The sequence below is a fragment of the Ambystoma mexicanum genome, chromosome 1q (assembly GCF_040938575.1).
Source record: "Ambystoma mexicanum isolate Mex_15411 chromosome 1q, UKY_AmexF1_1, whole genome shotgun sequence".
NCBI classification, from domain to species: Eukaryota; Metazoa; Chordata; class Amphibia; order Caudata; family Ambystomatidae; genus Ambystoma; species Ambystoma mexicanum.
Genome location: NC_090922.1, coordinates 1386445509 through 1386469339, shown reverse-complemented (window position 1 = coordinate 1386469339; position 23831 = coordinate 1386445509). Strand labels below are relative to the sequence as shown.

At 43.2% G+C, this 23831-nt stretch overlaps 1 protein-coding gene across 1 annotated transcript in view; it reads left to right on the top strand.

Moving 5' to 3' along the window:
• CMPK1 (cytidine/uridine monophosphate kinase 1) overlaps positions 1 to 23831 on the top strand; it is a 144121-nt gene that overhangs the window by 47442 nt on the left and 72848 nt on the right. Inside the window, exon 2 of the mRNA XM_069642241.1 lies at positions 7524 to 7670. Coding sequence (XP_069498342.1) covers positions 7524 to 7670 — 147 coding nt within the window. The remainder of the gene's footprint in view (positions 1 to 7523; positions 7671 to 23831) is intronic.

The window sequence follows — 23831 nt, the reverse complement described above, 5'->3', positions numbered from 1 at the left end:
TTAACCTTCACTCCGACTATGTTGGCTGTCTCCGTGATCATCAGTCTGGCTTCAGAGCTGCCAGACGCACGGAAACTGCACTCTGAACATCCGTGAAGTCCTGCTCTCCAACCTTGACTCTACATTCCGTCTGTCCTCCTCCCCGATCTCTCTTCTGCCTTCGAAACGGTCAACCACACCACCCTGCTCAACCATCTCCGTGATACCCTGGGTATCGCTGATCAGGCCTGGCCTGGCTGACCTATTTTCTCTCGGATCGACCCTCCCAGGTCCAACTTGGGTCCTTCCTATCCTCGATCTTCCTCTCTACCTGTGGTGTTCCCCATGGGTCTAACCTCTCGCCCTGGCTTTTCTACCAATACCTGACAACTCTGGCTCACTGCATTGCCATCTTCTGCTCAAATTTCCAGTGCTATGCTGATGACGCAACTCATTTTCAGGCTGCCTTTGGCCTCCTCCTCTCCCATGCCTATTAGTGTGCCTCCAATGATCTTTGTCAATGCCAGTAAGACGGAGATCTTCCTCATCGGTACACCTTCACCATCCTTTCAACTCGCACTCTGGCTGTCCTCCCTTGGCCCTCCTCCCCCCACCAGCGGGGCTAAGAACTTTGGGGTCATCTTTGACTCCCCCTTTCCTTCTCCGCCCACATCTCTGAGGTCTCTAAAAAGTCAAACTTCTTACTACACCTCCTTGGAGGTACTCTGCCCTTCCTCTCCTTCCCCCAGAAGCTCACTGTCTCCCAAGCTCTGGTTCTCTCTAGGTTGGACTATTGTAACAGCCTTTCCAAATCTACCTGCCTTTACTTTCCGCCCTCTGCAACTAATCCAGAACAGGACTGCGAGACTTGTCCTTGGCCTCAAGTGTCCTTGGCCTCAAGTCCTGGGAGCGTATCTCTCCATCGGCTCCCAGTGGATGCAAGTATTAAATTCAAAACCCTCTACATTGTCCACAAGGCTTTCTGGAGTCTGGGTCAGCTATCCCTCCGCAAATAACCCCCTCTCGAGCCCTTCGCTCTTCTACCTCTAACTCCCTCAGGGTCAGCCGTTTTTCAAAGAAACGAGCTGTGGGTAGCTCACTGTCTGCGGCTGGGGCCTCCCTCTGGAACAGCCTCCCTGCCACTTTAAAACTCGGAGAACCATCTCCGGTTCCAGAAGCACCTCAAGACCATCCTCTTTGCTTCTGCCTTCACTCCCACTCTCCCCTGCTGATTTGTTCTCTCCTGGCACTGTGCACCTGGCCACTCTCTGTCCTCCGGGCCCAGGTATCTGCTCACGCTGCCACCCTCCCGCACTGCCCCTGGGCCACCCCTTGCCCTGGGGTCTGTATTTGTACCCATACATTCACCCCTTTGTTCTTCCTGCACCTATCAGACTTCTGTCTGCTGCCTTAAACCTAGCACTTGCCACTTGCTGGCTGCACTACCACTGTTGCCAATAATGTATTTATTTTATTATTATTTACTGTTTCTCCTTTGCTCTGCACGTTCCACTTCTCCCCCTTCCATGCACTTTTCCCCTCCCTCTCATGCACTTGCACATTCTCAATGTCACTGGGCCTAGTAAAATCGTTGTTTTTACTCCTATTTTTATTGGTTCTCCCGTTTCCCCTCACCTCCCTTGCCTTGTCGTGCTCTGAAACACCTGTGTATGAGCGCGATATATCAATTCAATAGTGTGTGCTGGGTCTAGAAAGTTACAAATGTAAGTGGAAGTCATTTCACTTTACTGCTCTGGGAAACAGTAGTTTATCCCAGAGAAGGTATTTAAACCTTTGGAAAATCCGAAAGACTTCCCTGCGTCACTGCAATGATGGTGGTGTGTGACACAATGTAAAATATGATGCCTATGGAGTTTGTCAGACTCCACAACCAAAAGAAACCGTGTACAAAATCACATTAAAACACACGAGAGAGTGGGGGGGGGGGTTTTGGAGAAACGGGGACTCACTCTCTCCAGGTTAAAAAATCAAGTCCTTAAAGTTGCTGGGGGTCTCTAAGGTAGAGGGAATTGGCACATTTCTGAGAATTGTCCTTGACGCCGGGTTTGTAGATTGTTCATATTAAACTTTTTTTTTCTTCAGGTATTTTCTTTTTCTGCCTTCATGAGGGCCCGGGAGATGAAAGATCAGATTAGACACCACCGATCTGATGAACCACCATTAGTTCATTATCTTAAACCCATCCTACACCGAAGCAACCCATAAAAATGCTGTTTTATGATTTTAGGATTTAGATCGGGTCCAGCCTCCCTGTGACTAAGTTGTAGAGCAGTTGTTATCTTTATGGCTCAGCCTACACCAGTTGATCTCCAGGAGATATGCTTTCACCTCTCATTTTGGAAGCTGTGTCATGGGCAGAATACAGATGTCAAAGCTCAAACCTATAGCTGATGCTTGATTCCAGTTGCTTTCTCCACATTGCCACTTTTAAACTGCATTTCTATTGGATGTTCCGTTTTCCATGTTGGTCTCTATGAATACAGTTTATCCATTTTGATAGTTGCAGGATGCTCTGATCTTCATCTCTAGGGTCTTGTCAATGAGTCACTGCAAGACATTTCACGTGTGTTTTTTATTTATTTTTTTTAATTTTTTTCTTCCCCCAACTTCTATGCGCAAGGCTGCAGCTTATGTGTTTTTAAAGATGCCTTGCTCCGCATCATTTCTTATGAGTTCGACTTCCCTACTGTTATTAACTCCCATTTTAATGGTACTCCATGTAATGACCTCTGCAGTACTATGTTGGCTCTTGTAGGATTTAAACCTGTTACTGCAGACTCCAGATCTGAGGCTCAACTCACTGAGTTATCTTGCATGAGTTGATTTCATTTTGTTACACGTTCGGTTCCATAACCCCTTCGTGTCAGTGTACGAATATCACATGCAACGAACATTTTTTTACTTTTTTCAAATACTTGTTTTAAATGCAAAGAAAAATAATGTCCACTTTTTACTGTTTTAAAAATAACAAACATGTAAAAGTCAGACGTTCCTGAAGAGTTCATTTTAAGATTGCCTTTATTTTTTTTAAGCTAGAATTCTATCTGCCTGCAAGTGATTTTTTTTTTTTGTTTCTTCCCGCTGCTACTTTGGCTTATTTTCTTTTTTTTAATTTTTACATTTATATAGCGGCCAGACAGCCCAGGGGCATTGTGGCGCTGTTGCTTGCAGCAGGCTTAGTTACATTATGCATAAGTTACAACATTGGAGCGCAGAGATGTAATGTTATGCATAAAACGTACAAAGTTCAAATATCCATATTGGGTATGGACGTCATGACACCCTACTTGCATGGTTGATTCTAGCCTGTCTTGCACCCTATTTGCATAGTTGATTCCAGCCTGCTTTGCACCGCACCAGCATAATTGAATCTGCCCACCTTGCTATAATATAGACTAAGTCACTCCTGCATACGCCTAATCTCCTATAATTGCCCACTGTGCCTTCCTGCATCTGCCCTGCCCATAGCACCTTTCACCCCGCTGCTCCACAGCCTTACCTATACTGCTCTCCCAATTATGCCACCCTGGCTCACTCTCATGTTCCCTTTCTGTGCCATGCTTAACAATACGCCATGCAGCAGAAACGGCTTCATTTCACTTAGCAATGGACTAGCCAAACTCGGCTGTCCAAGACTTTACCCTGTCCCACACCCTTCTTCCCCACTCTGCCACCATTCTCCCACAGTGCCCACTCGTACCACACCGTTAAAATTAGCACCACCTCAGACAACCTGCTACCCAACCCCACCAAAGTTGGCCTCACCGTTACCAACTAGAACCCCCCCAAGCTACCAGCCTACCCTAACCTTACTACAATGACTCTATCAGCTGAAAATAAAACTAACCTCACGAATATCTCCTCCCTCTATAAAAATGATATAATCTGCACTAAGAAGGAAGCCTACAACATCAGAATAAACAATGCAGGATCCAGTGCTAAAGAACTCTTAACCATCCTAAAGGAGTTAGAAAACCCTAACCCACCAACAGACACGTCTGTAAAAGACAAACCTTGGTGCGTGGGCATCCAAGATGACCTTGCTAACAATCACTGGCCTACAAACTAAAATTGAGGTCAAAAGACTACAACTTTCCAACAACTCCTCCACCCCTAGCATACCTACTACCACCTCTTGCTTCACATTCAAAAAGGTAACTGTACCACAAGTCCAAAAAATCATAACTTCCCTCAAACCGTCAAATTGCAAAGGGGACAGCTGCCCCGCACAGATCAAGGATGCAGCAAGAGACCTATCCCCTTTCATCTCCAAGCTAATAAACCTTTCACTCTCCACTAACTCAGTACCCAACAACCTGAAACAATCGTGGGTTCTCCCTCTTCTGAACAAACAATTGCTAGACCCACTAATTCCCACTAATTACTGGCCCATCACCACGGTTCCTTTCCTGCTAAAAATCCTTGATAGAGTTGCCTACCTGCAAATTCAGGACTACTTAGAAACCAACCAAATGTTAGGACTGCGTCAATCTGGCTTTCGACCTCAACATGGAACAGAAACCGCCCTTGTTGACCTCAAAAGTCAGATTGATGACATTAAAGACAAAGGAAAGGGTGCCATCCTACTCCTTTTAGACCCCTCAGCAGCGTTTGACCTGGTCGACCATAAAATACTATGTAACCACCTCTCCTCCGCTGCCCATTTCTCCTCCTGCTGTCACGTGGATACAATCCTTCTTGGCCAACAGAACCATGAGGGTCTTTTCTTCCGTGGCAGCAGCAGACCCCATCCCCATCACCTGCAGTGTCCCACAAGGTTCCTGTGTTTCCCCCACCCTATATAACATCTTTACAAAGCCTCTCTTTGACAAACTGGACCATCTGGGCGTCACCTACACCAACTATGCGGATGACACACAGATACTCCTTACCATCTCGGGCAACTACAGCCTTGATGTCACTAGGAAAAACAATCTTTTCTATCATTCAGGCATGGATGGCCACACATCTTTGTCGGATCACCTAATAACTTTCAAAAACTGAGCCCTGACTACTCAAACATCGACGGCAACACCATCCCAGTCGCTAAAAATGTGAAAACCCTCGGCTTTTATCTCGACGCCAATACCAACCCCACCAAACAAGTTAACACGACTGCCTCAGCTACCGCCTACACAGGGAAACTAATTGGAGCCTGTAGACCTTTTTTATCTACCAATAGCTGCCTCACATTGGCTAGGGCTCTCATACAATCTAAGCTAGACTATTGCAATAGCCTCTACCTAGGTGCCAACCAATCTATAATCAACAAACTACAGGTTCTCCAAAATAATGCGTTACGAGCAGCATTAAACATTCCTAGGCGTGAGCATATATCCACCATGAGAATATCATGCAAATGGCTTTCCATTCATCAAAAAATTGACTTAAAAATGCTTTGCCTTACCTACAAAGCCCTTAACCACCTAGCCCCTCCCTACCTCGCCAACAAACTCGTCATGAAACCTGCCACCAGAATCCCTAGATCCTCCAACACTCTATGCCTCACTGTGCCCAGATTCACTGCTAAGAGCCGGCGGCTCAAGCTTCACGGTCCTTGCCTCTCAACTCTTGAACACCCTGCCTTTAAACATTAAATCGACTAAATCCTTCCTATTATTCAGGAAACATGTCATTGGCTGGATATTGACCAAAATCCAATCCTAAGTTTGACCCAGCTTATCACAAAATTGTATATATTGTACATGCCTCATCACAAAATTGTATATATTGTATATGCCTCACCTATGCTTCAATTGCAAGTCTTAACCTCCTTTCTGAATATACTGTATACTATTTTACTACTGTATTACTGCAAATTCCATATATATTGTGCCTTGTAACTTGTCCTAAGCGCCCTTTTACGCCAGGGTCTGGAGCGCTATATAAACAAACAAAACAAACGGGGGTGAGGTGATCAGGCGAATAAGGTGGTTTTCATGGTATTGCGGGTAATGGTTGGTCTCCTCTCCTTTTTGGATGTGTTTTCTAAACCATATTCTGTTTTTTTTTAAAACACCAGAATAGGACTGAGAGACTTGTACTTGGCCTTAAGCTCAGGGACTGCATCTCTCCAGCCTTAAAATTTCTCCACTGGCTCCCGGTTGCTGAGAGGGTACAATTCAAGACTTTCTGCATCATCCACGACTTTCTGGGGCCTGGGCCCCTGCTACATCCAACTCTCTCTCCCTCCATAAATACCTCCATGCTAGAGCCCTTTGGTCTTGTAGCTCCAACTCTCTGCAGATCAATTGCTTTTCCAAGCAGAGAGTTGGGGGTAGAAATCTCTCCTCCGCAGGAGCCTCCCTCTGGAATGGCCTCCCTGCCCCTCTCAGACTTGAGCCGGATCTCCTTCAGTTCCTTTCTCTTCCTCCTTCACTCTGCCCTGCTAATGTCTCCCTCCGCCTCCTTTTGACTGGCTGTCTGGTTCCCTCTGATTCTTACAAGGCACCCCTGCTCCTCGACCACTCTGCCCCACCCCACGACCTGCACTTGCCTTCCAGGCTCCCGCCTTCTTTCCCCCTGCACTAGCCTTACTGGGCCTGCTCCCCATTGAGCCCTTCCAGCTTTGTTCCTCACACTTAGCATGTGGATCTTCTTCCCTTGCACTTTCTGCATTCCCCTGGAACTTGCTCACTTGCCTCCCCTTAGCATGCGCCTAACCATGGGCCTTTTTTCCTTCCCTGACTGACACTTCTCCTCTGCTCTCCCCCACACTTCTTGTTAATGTACTTGCACAATCCGCAACACACGAGGCCTAGTAGGACTGTTTTTTTGTTTGGTTTTTCTTCATCCATATATTTCCCACCCACTCCCCTTGTCTTGTTGTGCCTTGAAACACCTTTTACTGTATAGGCGCATTATAAATACCCAATAAATAAAATATAAATACATTAAAGATATATAGGGTGCAAGTAAAAAAAAAAAATAAGCCTTCTCCCTCTAAACTCAATGTTGTCCTCCAACAGAAAATACACCATGATATTGAAGGAGCGTGACTCGGCTGTCCAGGTCTACCTTTGGGGCACGTGGCCCCGAAGAAAGCCATCATCTCAATTCCTTAGCCATATTCTCTCTTTGGCCCAGTTTCATGGATGTCTTGTGTTTCAGGGCATTTTTGCACAACTAAGCAATATTTAAACAATGTATTCATCTTAACTTTATGCTGTTCATTATGGGAGTCACTCTTTATTTTTTTTAAATTAGTGTGACCTTTGATGAACAGGTTACTATCCACGACAGACCTTAATTCAGGGAGAAGTTTCGACGCTGTTTCTTTGGTCACTCCTAATTATATACTGTTTTTACATGTTAAGCGTTGGCAATGTAATCTGTTTGTTTTTTTTTTTTTTTTTTTATTCCAGTGATACCTAGGCGTTAGAAGTTTTATTCTTAAACATTTGCTTCCAGCAAACCAGGATTAATTTGTAGAGCAGTTAGTCTTGCTATGGAGGTGTTAATGAGCTTTGTCTCTTTGATTCTGATTTTAATAAACTGTCTTTCTCGACTTCTTTGTGTTACAGAAGTACGGTTACACTCACCTGTCTGCAGGTGACCTCCTGCGCAATGAGCAAAAGAAGCCAGACTCGGAATATGGTGACCTAATCAAGAGCTACATCAAAGATGGGCAAATTGTGCCAGTTGAAATAACCATCTCTTTGCTTCAGAGGGTAAGAGTGATCCTTCTGTTAGTCACAAAGAAATTATTTCTGAATAGCTTGCTTCTCCTTCCCAGTAGGGAATAAAATAATGTACTTTTTAAAAAGTCAATTTAGAAAACCTAATAAACCACTGAGATTTTTTTTGTACACATCAAAGTTTGTGCATTGGAATAGATAATTGTCTAATCATTCTTGTTGTCCAAATAAATTAATCCACGTGCTGTTTGCTAATTATGCAGCACATGTTCAGAAGCCGCAAAGTGCTTTCGTTTCATTTTATAATCCACTCCACAACCTAAAATGGGCACCCAGTTATTTGATTTTCACTTTTGTTCTATTTGCATACAGATGGTGCTTATGCTTGTGAGAGGTTGCTTGCTGAACGGGAAGTGCTTTTACACTTTTTACTTTTGTCCTGTTTTGTCTTTGTCACATGCTAATTGTGTGCACTGTCTAGCCTCTGAACAATCTGCAGCATTGTTTGCAGTAAATGGAAAATAGTGTGGTGGGTCCCAGAGGTTTGCTGAGAGTGACACTGCAACCATAGACTGCTAATATCACAATGCCCCCCTTGTGATCACTCTTCTTCCGAACCCCATGTTTATGGATAGTGACACATCTGTCTGGTTTTAGCTGCAATTGCGCCAGCCTTTGGATTCTATTTCTTCCCAAATTAATTAATAAAATATAAGCATATAGATTTAATGCACCGACAGTACTGGGTTGTAAGAAAATGGTAACACGTGTGAATATTGTTCATGACTGTAATCTCGAGTGTTGGTTTCCAAACCTTTGTTCAGTAATGATGATACTGTACAATATGAGGGGTAAGTGTTTCTCCTTGTTATTTATACAGGCCAGTTAAACCAAACTGTGATCCCAGGAAGTTTAGCTTAATTGTTTTACAGGGGCATATAACTGCAAAATGTATACTTTTCTGCCTATAATGAACCTATGTTTTTGCCAAAAGTCTAACCTGTTTATAGGCAAAACTGACCCTTGCCAGAGTTTGATAGCTGTAACAGCACACGCCTCCTTTTTTCACTTTCCACACCAAGCCCACAACTCAAACATACTTTGAGAACTATGATCAGATTTTCTAGGGAGTCTTCAATTTACTTAAGTATTGCTCTTTTAATAAAGCAGGTCCGTAGTAGCTTGCCCAGCTGTTCTTTGTCGGTATGCAGAATTTCCATAACGTTCATATTCTGTTCTTGGCTATCGTTGCAGCCCTAATAACCCAGATTTTTCAGCTCTTTGGGTATCTCGCCTCAAATTGGATGGTCTCCCAAAATAGTTACAGTACCTCGACTAATACTTCATGAATTGTGGCAGTCCCTTCCTTCTAGATGTTTGGGATTTTGCTGCATTCCCCCAGAATATGTTCTAAGCTCCCACATCATTGTGCCCAACATCAGCATGTGTTGCAATCCCCTGGGTCTATTGTTATTCATGAGTTGTATCTGACATGCTTGGGACACCCAGTTTATGGACGTCGGTCGCACATTGCTGCAATATGTGGCCCACATGCTGTTTGGTTTTCAACTAGTGCAGTAGTTCATTCTTTTTGTAGTTTGTAGTTTGTGGTCTGGGTATTCACTGACTCTAATGAAGCATACATGGCTGATATGGTGCGAGTCTGGGGACATATGTTGAGATATCAGATGGCATGATGCTCCACTTAGCCTTTGCTTCCAACGTGCAAGGTAGTCCATTCAGTGTGGCCCATAGACTATTGTATTCCCCATATGTGCACCCATCGGCTCTCCAGCCTTTCACACAATGGACTCAACAAGACCATCTTCTTTCTTCGATCAGGTCTGATATTAGATTTTCCATCTGGTAAGATTGTAGCGTAATCATGACTATATCCGTCTTGTCCAAAATTTGATGTGACTGTTCATTCTTGGCCGTCTCCTTTCTGTAGTACACTCCTCTGCAGAGGGAATTGGTTTCATTGGATACAAGCCATTTACTGGGGATGCGATCTGCTTGCAATTGTGAAATCATACACACCGCCCAATACTGATCATGTTGACATCTGTGCATGCTACTCTGCTCAGCAATGCGGGCCTACAAAATCTTTTAATTTGGTGAACATGTACTTTGAATCACTAACTTGTACGAAAGTTTCAAGCTCAACTTTATTGGGCTACAAATTCCATTTGGTCACGCTAATTTCCAATGCAAACAAATCTCTCAAATGGGTCTTTCTCAGGGATGGTCATGATCGCCACAGCATGCATATAGGGCAAAACTGCTTTGGTCTGGTCTTGCAAAACGCTCTAGTGGTACTATATCTGGTCTATTGATTGATATCAACAAGTCTGTTAATACTCCATTAATGCTGTAGCAACGCCATGGATAAACGTAGGTTCCTTTTCATTTTTACAATTGTGGAAAGATATGCATCACAGGTAATCCTTGCAAAGCGGTACACATGCAACTATAAACTGAGTACCTCGGCTCGATTGTGTTGAGAAACACTTGTCCTATGACACCAAGCCCCAAGACTAAAAGTAAGATCAATGTATGGTGGGCCACTGGGGAACCCAGACATCAAGCATGTTCGCAATCTCTTGCTTTATCTATTCCATTGACACGATGGGGGGGGGGGGGGGGCAGGGTGGGGTCGAGCAGAGTGATGACCGATGTAGATGAGGAAAATTTAGAAGTGGATTGACTTGGTCCGGAGCTTATCAGCTCTGTATCAGCCATTAGTTAACAACTTCTATCCTGAAATTTCACTGGAACTGTAAAACATCCTGAAGAGCCTAACTGGACTTATTTCCTAAGGGACTTCCAGCTGATTATTTTCCTGGAAACCTGGGCTATAGAGGAGACCACTATACTGGGATATCACGTTTTTCATGTCCCAGCTACAAAAGGCCCTAGGTGCAGACCAAATGTGGGAGTGTCTTCATTCTGATGGAGACAGTATTAGAATGGAAGGTGATGGTCTGCTCAACCGGTTTAGATGAGCTTCAGCATTTGTAGACCTCAGCAATTAATAAATTCATCGAGGGATCCAACCCCATGAAGACATAGTTCTGGCAGGCAATCTAAATTTGCAAATGGAACCTAGAAGGGAAATGGAGGGACTGTGGGACGACCACAATGGCGTTTGGGATATCCCCACTCGCAGCACCCTCAAAGAGGGTTAACCAATGAGCCATTGACACAGTCCGCATTTTATACAATATGGAACTTGGTGTCTGCAATGGCAGGTTTGTAGAAGACAAATCTGCTAAAGTAACTTTCACTGGGTTTAATGGCAGCACCCTTATTGGTTACATTATGATCTCAGCCAATGACTGGGCCAGGGTAAATAAGTTTAGGATCAATGAAAGGACAGAAGGCGATCATAAACACCTATTTTGCTCAGTCCCAATAAGGCCTCTCAACCACCAGTAGAAGCTCCAAAAGCGGTAGAAACTATTGTCCTTGCAGGCCATGCATGTGTATCAGTGAAATGGCTTAGGATGGTCGAACAGGGCACACAACCATATATAAGGCAATTTTTGAAAATCTTGCATCTATTTGTTTAGATTGTGCCACTGATCTAGAATAAATCATTGAATTCAAAACAATTGTTAGAGAATTTGGTGCCTTCTTTGACCTTTACAGGGTACACAACCAAAAGCCATGCAATATATAAACCCAGTTGGTACGATAAAACATGCAGGGAGGCAACAAACAAAATAGTGCAGTGCTTGGGCCTGGCCGGGGCTGTGGTTAAGACACATCTCTGATTATACAGAGCTGACTATAAGGCTTCAACTGCAAGGAAAAAGAATCCTTTTGTTGTACAAAAGTGGGATGAGCGGTTACATGCATATAAAGAAGGTGCCCGTTAACAAGTTACACAATCACTCTGCGGCTTACTACATAAGTGCAGAATATTTATTCTTGCAAAGGTCAGCCTGACATGCGTTTCCAGCAATTTAGAGCTCTTCTTCGGAGGCTGATTGCATAATATAAACCATATATGATTCATAGTTACATCATAAGATTCATACAACAAAACGGATCTATACAGAACCAAAAGATGGCAAACGGAGGGTGTCCTGTACAAAAACAATCAAATCACAACGGTGCATGTGTGACAACATTTTTAATGAAAATTAAATGCAATCCAATTAACGCAAGTTCCAACGACACAAGACAGTTAAGAAAAGAATAAGACAAGATATGAAAGCATTGTTGGTATTGGGCAACTCTTGAACAAATAGAATGTTATCTCATTCTGTAGCCAGGTGGGCGGCAAGCCAAATCGACCAAGCACCGTGGGGATTAATGAAGAGTTTTATTACCTCAAAGTTCTTGGTGGGCACATCCTTTAAAAATAAAATGTAAGAAATTAAACTCTAAGTTCCTGTAAGTGTGCATGTCTATGTACTGCATAGTCTTCTTTCAAACATCACGTCTTAAATCAGTAACAGTTTTGTGCCGAGCCCCAGCAATTGTACACGCTTACAAAAAAAGGGGGTAGGGATGACCCAGCTAATTACCGGCCTATCTCTTAGACAGTGTGGGGAAAATATTTTCAAAAATTATTTTGTCCCACTTCCAGACCTGGGCCAATGAGAATATTATAAATTAAACCGTACTACTTACGATGACGTTGTACGCTGTATTTGTGGATCTCAGGACCGCAGGCATCACAATGGCAGATCCTGAGCGGTAGAGGTGCTCCTTTCGGAATTGATTTCAGCCATACAGTCTTTGTATACTGGGAACAGGGCTGTTGTGCTCTTTGGCCAAGCAGGGGAGCTAACTGCTCCTTTCAATGTGGTGATGGAGGTAAGGCGAGGCTGTTTTCTTGCCCCCTTACTCTTCAACATATACATTGATGATCTAATTGGAACATTATCAGAGGGGAGCAATGACAACCCTCAGATGGGCCAAGCTAGTTACCCTGCATTATTTTATGCCAATGATAAGTCGTTTTTTCTACCACATCTCAGGGTCTAAATGCTAACTTGAATGTATTACTAGAGAAATGGGAGGAGCTGGTATTGCAACTAAATGCTGGAAAAACATAAACCTTGATTTTTAGGCCACAGTTCTCGAAGCATAGCCAATTTGAGATCTATGTAGATAAAAGGAAACTAGAGCAGACGTTGTTCTACGATTATGTAGGAATTAGATTCCATGAGAACTATGGGTGGTCCCCACCGGTTGCTAAAGCCGGTTGCAATTTAGGAAAGTATAGTGGGACTACTTTCTTTAAAAAACATGGTAGTGGCACAATCTCGCCGGCAGTTGAATTGTACCTAAGGCAGGCAATCCCAGCTTCTAATTTTGGAACCGAAATCTGGGGTTATGCTTGTCTACAGCCCTTAAATAAAATTGAAAATGAGTTCCTAAAAAATATGCTTCAGTTACCGTAAAGTTCACCTGTAGCATTATTACACCTGGAACATGACATTGGTCCGGTAGGGGATTTGGTCAGTTTTTTTACTGGCTACGATTGTGGAGGACAGATTGCCTCGGGAAGTACCCAGATGCGTTACAACATTTATTAAGCTTGGTGGGGAGGATCTCGTGGGTTGCACATGTCGGAGAACAATGTATTGGACTGAACGAGTGTGCACTATGGGAAATCCCCCACATTATAGATAAATCGGCTCTACCCAGGATTAAGAAAGCGACAGCAGTAAGGAAAAAGAGGATGATCAAGCTGCATCTATTCTTAAATTGAGTCCAGATATTTGGAGGTTAAAACAGACTATGGAATTCAGAGGTACTTTGACTTTATGTACCCGCCATCTGAAAGATCTTTGTATGCTGGATTTAGGATGGGGATATTACCTTTGTCCTGCTTTACCAAATATTGAGTCTTGGTGAAACTGTTTATCTGTCCCCTCTGTGATTCCGGTACGGAAACTATTATGCAATTTTAGTTTTTCGGCTTATTGAAATATATGAGAATTCAATACTTACAATTGTTACTCCGGGAGGTCAGGTTACGCTCTAACTGTGAAGCAGTGACCTTTTGTAGAAACTCAACTGTGTACCATGTGTATTCTCTGTAACCTCTTATATCTGTAGGGCTTGGATATTAAGATTAAAAACACCTGGGAAGGATGACGGAGGGCGGCAGCCAACCCGATGTTCTACTGAAGTTTTGTTGAGATGCCATCTTTCTATATTTTTTTTTTAATCTTAATTTGTTTTGACCTGTTTAGATATTTTATGGATGAATCTGTGACAAAGACCTAACGCAAAAAGATTCTTAAATCTTTGAGAACGGAAATACATTTTATGCTTCTTATTTAATCTGTATTTTTTTTTTTTACTTTATGGTTTTACACCGAATAAAAGTTTTGATTTAAAAAAAGTAACATCAAGAGAATGCCTTGCTTTTTAATAGTAGCATCCATGAAAATCTAGGGATTAAACAGTATAACTATCCCTGTAGAATGTAAATGAAATACATATTGTATATATCACTAGCATTGCAATTCTGATGTTGCCCTAACATGTTTTCAGTCTGCATCGCAATGTGTCTTTTGAAGCATGGCTCTACTTTGCCATTATGTATTTCAACTGGAAATATGTGCAACATGGATATCATACAGCGACATACTCTGCCTCCATTTGTCAAATTAACAAGATTAATTTATGACCGCACACTTTCTCGCTCATCAACTGTTAGGGGAGTTTTCCTAAAGTCCACTTAAGACTACTATCCCTTGGCATACAGGTCCCCAACACTTAGAAGTCTGTACTACTCAAAGGATCGTGGCAGAGCAGCCAGGCTCATCATAGGAGGAAGAGGTGAGCTGTAGATAAGTACACTGAACCAAGTAAACACAATAGTCCAAAGAAACACTTTTTTCACAGGTAAGGTAGATAAATACTTAATTCACAAACCAACACACACAGGAATTCTTAATACTTTTCAAAGGCAATTACTTCAGTGGTAGTTGCTCGCCGTTAAGAGTTTGACACTAATGACAGTTCTACCGTATTATCGGTACTACTGGTCACCTGCATTAAGTGTTAGGGAAGATTGTATGCAGCACCCTGTGGGAGACTGCACCAGTCTTGTCCCCTTTGCAATAGTTAACCCAACCTTTGGTATAAGCATGTACTACACACGAGTGACAGAGCAGCCAGGTGTATTTTAAAATGGGTCATTGTGAGCTGTAGGTATCCAAATAACACTTACTCTTAAGGTTTCTTGCTTAAACAATTGTTAATTTAACAGTCAGTTTGAATAAGTCCTTCTTTAGAAGGGAGCAAATATGTAACACAAATACACACACTGTTTCTATAAATCCCATTTGGGATGGCGCACACACTTCCTACACCTTGAGGTGACTTAATTAACTAAGGCACTTTGGACATTGATGTATCACTGGTACATTTAGAGCAATACTGAGCTTGGTGTCGAAAGAAAGAGGTTAAGAGAAAACAATGGTTAACACGTTTCTCAAACAGCTAAGCACTCTCAAATCCCCCAATGCAACGTAGATTAACCTTTTCCCAGTTACACAAGTAAAGAATGTGTGATTTTCTTTGGAGGTACAGATCAAAGCACAAAGTCAGAGGTTATGGTCTATCGGGGAGCTGAAGTTCTTCTTGAAGGTAAGTGAAGTCTTGCACAATCTTATAAAGTTTTTGTTGAAAAAGAAACTGCTGTTGGGCCACTTGCTGGGAGGCTTGTGATGGGCAGAGCTGCAAGCAAATCTGCAAAAGGTAACAAAGGCAAGTCTCAACTGAGAGATGGCAAGGTACACAGCAAGAGGTAAGTATCAATGTTCCCTCTAAGCTGTGCGCTTGCCCAGCTTCCAGCTTCCTGCTGGGTGCTGCTCAGATTTTTAGCAGTGCACACAGAAAATTCTCACCTATTCAAAAAGATTTAATAAGGCACAAGCCACAGTAATTCCCTGAAATGTTCTTTCTCTTAAAATGAGCAACTAGTCTAGATATTCTGCTCACTTGCATTACACTACTATGCAAGGGTGGCCGTAAACAACTAAAATCCCTAACGGCAAAATACACACACAAGAGGTTAAAAACTAATATGAAAAACTGACTCCATGAACAGAAGAATCTAACCAAGAGATGCCTTCACACATTAACCAAATAATGTTCCCTCACTGCCCATGACTCCTAAACTTGACTCTACCACACCTTCACCTTATGACTCTAACTTCTGCCCCAGAACACATTAAGATGCTACCAGAAAACCTTGACTCTTCCTCTCTTGGCTCTGCGAAAGGTTAGCAGACGTGTATGTACATCCACTTTTTTTATGTTTGTTGTAATATGAATAACGTTCACACGCCAGAATTTGTTACTCATTGTACCTTACCAAAAGCGTGACTGACACTATACAATCAAACTACTAGCTCAAATATCGATAATGATTGTAAGTAAGCAGGCTACTTGGATGTGTAACGTTATCCCATACTTCCTCTTCTTTGTACATATGTCACGCAAGTGCTTTGAAGCGGCCCCCTTGCAAGTTAACGCATTGTAAAACTCAAATCTTAATTTGCCTTCAAGGATTTTGAGAAGACAAATGTGATGCTCAGCCTCTCCTGCCTTAGCATCACTAACACTATAAGTGGAGAGCAACATTGCAATATCATTTACTTTGCATACACTGGATAATGGGTAAGGACTATGCCTGGGATTACTCATCCATAGTATCACGGCACCGGATGGAGTTCCTTTGGGCATAGACCTTCTTACATTATATGGTAAATTGCTGCTATGCAAAAACTGTTTTACTGAGCAGTGCATAATCCTACACAATGATGTAAGGGTGGGTTATGCTGCAAACAATCTTGTATGCACTGAAACCTAATTGTGTACATGCAGTGTCGTGACATGGTTAAAATGCACATATGTTAAGGCATTAACATATTATGCCTTGCTTACAAAGTATTGTGGGTCTGCAAATATCCCAGCAAGTGTTTACTGCTACAATCCCTCACTTTTTACAGTGCTCTATCAACTAGTATTGGATGATAGCACAGGGGCCGGGGAAGAGTATGGGTGGAAGAGCACCAGTCATCACTCATTGTGTGTGATGGACAAAGCAGCAGATTAAATTAACCAAGTCATACGTTTCGGGAGTACACTGAAGGAAACGTGTTGCTTGCTAAAGGATAGTGAAGTCTAGTACCCATCTAGACAACAGCACCTTCTTTTTCTTGCTATGCTCAGCTGCTGAGGGATTTTCAATATAACCATGTGTTCTGTGTATCGTCTCTAGCATCCCCCCTCAATCTTATTTAACTGATAACAAAGAATTATAGAAGAGGCATCCATAGTTATTGAAGAAGGCACTCAATCCATTGTATCTCTGAGTTGATACTATTAACTTAAAAGGCATATATATATTTTCTTCAGCAGGGCTCCATAATAAACCTCAGTAAGGTTCTTATTTAATTGTGTCTAGGTGGTGGTGCGGAAGGGTGGGCAAAACTAAAGATTTTATTATGTGCCTTGTCATTTCACTTCCTATGTCGAGGTCTAATCAGATTTTTCTCCCTACTTGGAATCAAATGATTTTTCACGGAGTAAAAAAGTAATTACTTTGCCAGTAGGGATACTTTCTATTTATTAAACAATGTTCTTACCTTGAAATTCCTCTTGAGATTGGGCATTAATATTATCCTTCCTTCCTATGCCAGTGCTTGATTGGTCACTAACTCGAAAAAAATATCAGTGGAGCTTTGTGGGTTGAAACGATATGTTAAATGTTTCTCGTTTTTGTTAGGCACATTTTAAATTTTTTAGGGAGTAAAAATTGATGGTGCATATGTCTCTTAGCTGTAGGCTGGTGTTTTAACTACCTACAGGAGAATGCAATGTGGACAGTAAGCGGAGGCAGAGGAATTTTTGATCATCATATTCTGAGGTGCAGTTATTCTGATGTAAATATCCTTATAAAAATAATTAAAAGCATGTTCTCCTGGCCCTTGAATTACTTCATTAAAGTGGCACTTGAACTCTTATCTGCATGTTTTCGACACATTTCTTTTAATTGCCATTAATCCATCAGCAAATGTTTTCTGTCTGAATTTCTTGATAGTCACATCAGTTATGACATGAGATATTTGTGTTTTGTAGTACAAGTGATATTCCAGTGGCTTAAAACATTTACGAGATACTGTCGCAGATGTTGAACTTTTAGACTGGTTTATGAGTTTTCTGTATAATCACATAAGGCATACTTTATTTTGGACTGTGTTTGGAAAAAGTGTTGTAAGATTTGTCAACAACTGCAGTGGCTGGGAAGAGGAAATTCCTTTTCAAACTCTTTTCGGCGACTGTAGTTCACTAAATACACATGCTCACAAAGTGGCTTACCTCATTAGTCAGTTGCGCAAATGGAAAATAATGTGCTCACAACAGCCAACCAGTTCCGCACATAGAGAAAATAATTGGAGGTTACATTAGTAAGTACCCCTTAGTTTACTGTACTTTGGGTCTGAAGAAATTGGTTCCAGCTGGCTTTTGTTCCTGCTGTAGTATGACAGATCCTGTTGTTCCTGGCCTTCAGTCGTGCAGACAAGAGGAGGACATCTGGGGACTCCTGCACTACGATTCATAGGTTGGCGGCAGCAATGGGCAAACTTCAGATCAGCAGCATTTCGCATTTCAGTTTCTCGTGAATGGCACCACTGCGGTGCTCGGATACCTTGTGGGCTTTCTTTGCTTCTGGGGTCCAGCACTCTGTTGTGGCTCAGGCTTGGTTAGTCTTGCTGCGAGGGCGTCCGGAGGATCTTCCTGGAGCTCTGCTCCGATTTTAAAAAGTATGCACTTGATTCTGGTGTTCCTCTGCCCGGCACTCGGTTCCTGCAGCAGCAATGGAAGTACAGCCAGTTTTGAGAGGATTTCCAGATGAGTTTGTTTTTGGGTTGATTGGTCCCACCAAACCAAGTGGAGAAGTCGTCCTTTGCAGGGCATCTGTAGTCAAGGCGAATTTGGAGCGTCCGCACTGCAGCAGCGCTTCACCAGGCAAACCAACTGTCCAGGAGTTGCAGAAAGCAGCTCTTCAAGGTTCTTCTTCGGATTCCTTCATCCAGTGGTCGACTCTGCCTTCTGTCTAAAAGACATCGCCTTTTATGCAGTTTTCTCAGTAATTCGCAGCCAGTCAATCACCTTTGGGTGCATTCCTGTAACCAAGGGGATTAAGCTCAGGGAGTCTGGGGCACTTCACTTCCTGCCCTGCCAGACACGCTGGAGCCAGAGCGGGCTTCACCAATGAACCCCGACAAAGACCAAACTAACAAAGGGACCAAACCTGGGTTGGCTCGCAGAGTAAATCGCAAGAAGGACCTTTCCAACAAGAAATGGTGAAAAAAGACGACCAGGGCCATTTTGACGAAATGGGCACCCATGGGTGCTTTATTGCAGCTGCAATTGCAGCCCGCGGTAGAAATGCACAATGGTAGGAAAAAGTAAATTGCAGCCACGAGCCATATATTGTAGAAAGGGTAACCTAAAAATGTTAGATGAGAAGCTAGATCAAGGGGATAACCCCTTCAGCTCTCTATTGTAAGATAGTGTTTATGTTTGTTATGTTTATATAGCGCTTTATGCCAAAGCGCTGTACATTATAACAAGGATACAATAAAAACAGTAGCACAGATTACACACTATGAATCAAACCAGTAATACAGTAAGTAGAAAAATAGTGTGTGCTGGGTCTGGAAGGTTACAAATGTAAAGTCAATTTAACTTCACGGCTCTTGGAAACAGTAGTTTAACCAAGATGCAGTAGTTTAACCAAGATAAGGTATTTAAACCTTTGAGTAATCAAATACTTCCCTGTGCCACTGCACTGAAGGTGAGGTGTGTCACAATGTAAAGAGATGATGCCTATGGAGTTTGTCAGACTCCAAAACCAAAAGAAACAGTGTTCAAATCACAAAAATACATGAGGGTGGGGAAAAAGGTGTCTCTCTCTCCAGGAGAAAAACATGCTAAAGTCCAGCAAAAGAGCTAAGGGTCTCTAAGGTAGAGGGGAATTGGCACATTTCTGAGAATTCTCCCTAACATACAGTAATTGTATTTAGTTAGCAAAACCACATGGTAGTCTTTAGGATGGAAAAAGGTTAGTTATACACACAGCAGCAGACCTTAACGTTCTAGACACACGCCAATCCCTAACTATACAAAAGAGTCAATGTAGGAGTGTAGGCGTAAAGTCTTACGAAGGAGCAGAATAGCAAAGGTTCCACAGGATACATTGTCTCTGGGATAAGATTACTTGAAGATATTACACAAATTATGAGGATTCTGCAAAAGGACTGCCTAAAGGGACACAAGCTGACAAGCTTGGGTCAGAGGTAAAGTGGATATCCTCAAACACCTCTTCACGCTCTCCAGTCACACTGGAGCCACTTCTTGCTTCAAGGAAAGTTGTACCATTCCCCCAGAGTACCTAAGGTTATAAGAAATGAACATGGCTCGATCCTCCGATGTGCAGCAGCGACAGACCTGGTCTCCAGATTCTTCGTTCTGGTGATGAATGGGATGTCTTGGCAGCAGTCTCGAGAGAGGTCCCTTGGCACATTTTTCTTCAGGCTCCTTGGTCGGTATGCGGATTTGGTGCCTTTTTCGCAGCACCGACAAAGGACGGTAGTCGCCCAGTCAATCTTCTTTGCATCTTAAGTAATACACTGTGGTGAGGGAATTTAGATGAGTCGGATAGTGCCTCTGGAGGTCCAACTGGAGCGCACCAAAGTTCTGGACGGATTCGGCACGCAAAGACTGCACTGCAAATGGGTTGGTGGTCTCCTGGTATTTGTGGTCTGAAGCTCTGGAAAGGCACAGCACCTCTGGCATGGCTACATGTGTAGTTGGTCTCCAGGCTGGTTGGTCCCACCAGCCAAAGGGAAGCAGTTGTCCTCTTCGGAGCTCCTCTGTCAATTAGGAAACTAGGTCAGGACAGCAGTAGTCACTTCATAGTGTTTGGAAGGGTCTGCCAGCTTCTCTAGTCATCTTTCAGCTTCTGTTCTTCTGTTCCTTTCACCACAGGAACCTCGCCATTTTATTCAGTTTTCCCACACACTACTAACTCTCTCAGCATTTTACGGGGCGGGTGGCTGTCCAGTCAGGACAGCCAGCCCCACAGTGGGACCTGGTACTCGTCCACTGGCACCAGCCATACCCATAGGGTGGTCTATGTGACTAAAAAGTCCCGGGAGCAGAGAGAAGGGAGATAATGCGTATCCCCTTAGCACTCCACATAAGGTGTTATGTGCTCATCTCTTATAGTGTATGTTGGATAAGATTTTCATAGTAACGATAAATCTTCCTAACTTGTGTGAACCCCAGAACCTTTTCCTTTACTGGTGGATTGTTTCCTTATACCTCAGTGAGTGGGAACAGTCTTTTACTCTTTTTAAGGGTGTCATTTTTTGATTCCATAGTGTCTTTTTAATTCTGTCCTCTGACAACTTTTGGCACATACGGTCTATTGTTGCCGGGTTACCCTTTGGGCTCTCCCTTTTAACTTACTCTGGCTAACATTGAGAGAACTACAGTTCCCAAGGGTAGAAAGGGTCTTTGGATCCCTTTTACATTTTATTTGGTGAAACCAGCACACCCCATCCTATGTTGAGTGCCGGGCGGGATGCACATATCCCCTTTCACACAAACTGTAACAAATCTGTTACAAGGACAAACTTACCATTAATGACTGGTGGCAGTGATACCTTTTTTATTAATTTGGTACACCTTTCCCGCGGGCTATGTGCAGATCCCCGGTAAAAGCATGCATGGGTGCTTATTTTACCAAAATGGCCCTTGTAATTTTGAAGCACAAGCATCAACAGGGATACCAACTTAAAGAAGTTGCCTTCAGGACGACTGAGGGTCAAAACACGCGTCAGCTGTGATTGATACCACAACAGTTAACACTACAGAATGATTTCTTTTTTAATTGAAACCTATTCAAGTGAAATGAATGTTAACTGTTGTAGCGCCAAGTTGTCAGCATTAGCCTACTATCTGCATTCATTTGATTAGGAAGGTTTGGGGTTTTCTTCCTAATGCTGATACTTTTGCATGTGACGCAACCTAGAGACTAGGGTCTTTGTGCACCCTGCCCAGGTCATAGCCCCACATCTCGTCTTATTGAAACTTACTTTACTTTTTCTCTGTGGGTCCAGCACACACCATCTTATGTGGAGTGCTGGGAGGGGTTACTTAGTAGCCCCTTACCCTACCTACTCATGTAACCTTTTTTTATGTTACCCTCACTGTTAGGACAATTTTTCTGAAGTCCAACTAAGGGCTTAGGAAAACCATTCAATTGAGGCAGTACAAGACTCCGCTCTTAGTAAAAGGCTGTACCACATGAGTAAAGACTGGCTGCTCGGTCTACGCTACCCTTATCTAAGGAGTGAGAGCGGGCTGTAGGATCAGTACAAATGAAACTTTAATACAAATGGTCCAAAGAAACACTGGAACACTATGTATGTAAAAAATAAAGGATTTATTTAAATACAGGTAGGACCAGATACATCGAGGGGTTATCACACAGTATATGTAATCACAATTATCAAAACGCAACACTATGCTTGAAGGTGCACAGACCAAAGCCTAACGGTAGTTCTAGGGTAGTCCAAAACCTTTTCATACACATTCAGTATAGGTCACACCTATTCTTGGGTTAAAAACCAATGGTTACTTTCAGATTAGTCAGTAATGCAAGGGCAGTAGACCGTACCAGTTGTACAGTGACGCTCAGTAACCAATCACATAATCTGTGAACTGGACAGTATACGTTTTGAGAATAGTGGAACACTTATTCTCGGAACAGTAAAAACCTAGAACTAGTTTTGTAATAAGTTATACTAGTTGAGTAAAACCCCAAGGATGTAATATTCAATTGCAGTACTTTTGAGATCAGCGACAGCAAAACAGATCCAGCCTGCCAGTCCCCATGTCGCCCCCTCCCAAGCCCGCCTCCTGAACCTCCTGCGCGCCCGATTGGACCAAAAAAACCCCACCCCCTCGATCTACTAGGTGCGCGGTGTCCTTGCCGGCACCATCTGGGAACGCCATCCACGCCGCCGGGGTGAGTTAGGCAGCACTCCAAGGCCAGGGCTTCAGAAAGCTCCTTTGGGCCTATGTTATTTAAAAAATACACCAAGTGCACTCGTGCCTCCAGCCTGCCAGTCCCCATGTTTCCCCCTCCCAAGCCCACCTCCCGACCCTCCTGCGTGCCCGATTGGACCTTCCTCCCCATATCTGGAATCCTCCCAGGGCAGCCCCCTGCCCGGCGAAAGGCCCCAAGGCCAAGGGCGGCTCTGACATTGGTGGCTCCAAGATGTGTCTGCAGGGGAAGCCAGCAGTCAACGGACAGCAACAAAAGCCATGAGTGTGGCATGGGTGGGGGAGTAGAGCAATTACTCTACTCCAGAAAACCCCTGCCACTCGATCTTACCTTCCAATAACATAGACCGCCATAGACTCACACCAGACATACTCTGAAAGATTTATAACCACCAGACTGAACCTATTCATAACCGGATTGTAGAAGTTGCCTTGCGTTGCATACTAACATACTTGTCAAGCTCAACAAGCACCTCACTTAGACGTAACTTTAATATTAGCATGCCCACACTTGGATGGAGTTGTAAATGTTAGCCTGCGTCGCATCTAGATAAGATTGTGAATGTTAGCATGCCCACACCTAGACAGATTCCTAGACACTAGCCTGATCCGCATCTAGATAGGATTGTGAAGGTCAACAAGGGCCACACTTAGACAAAACTGTGAATGTTAGCATGCTAAAGGTTGGGTAACCCACTAACAAATATAAGCTCAAACTCAGCATACTTATCTCACTCAAAAAAGTCATACAACCATCTCTTGCTAACAAGCTGCGTGCACTTCACAACATTGCAACAACACATAAGCCGGACCAACAGCACACGCGGACTGCCACCAATCCAATACCCGCACCAAAGCTCAGCACCCGGTGTATACCGCGTTGAAGCTGCCAACAGAACACCACTCTCTCAATATTGTACTACCTCTTCACCTTACTAACCCATCCCACCTTATCGTTTACAGATCCACCAGAGCGTCTGGGGACCAATTCCGTTGGTGACGGTGCGCGGTACAGATACCTTTTAACATTGAAATGAGCAGTAACTCTTGTAACTTATTTTTGGAAGGCACACT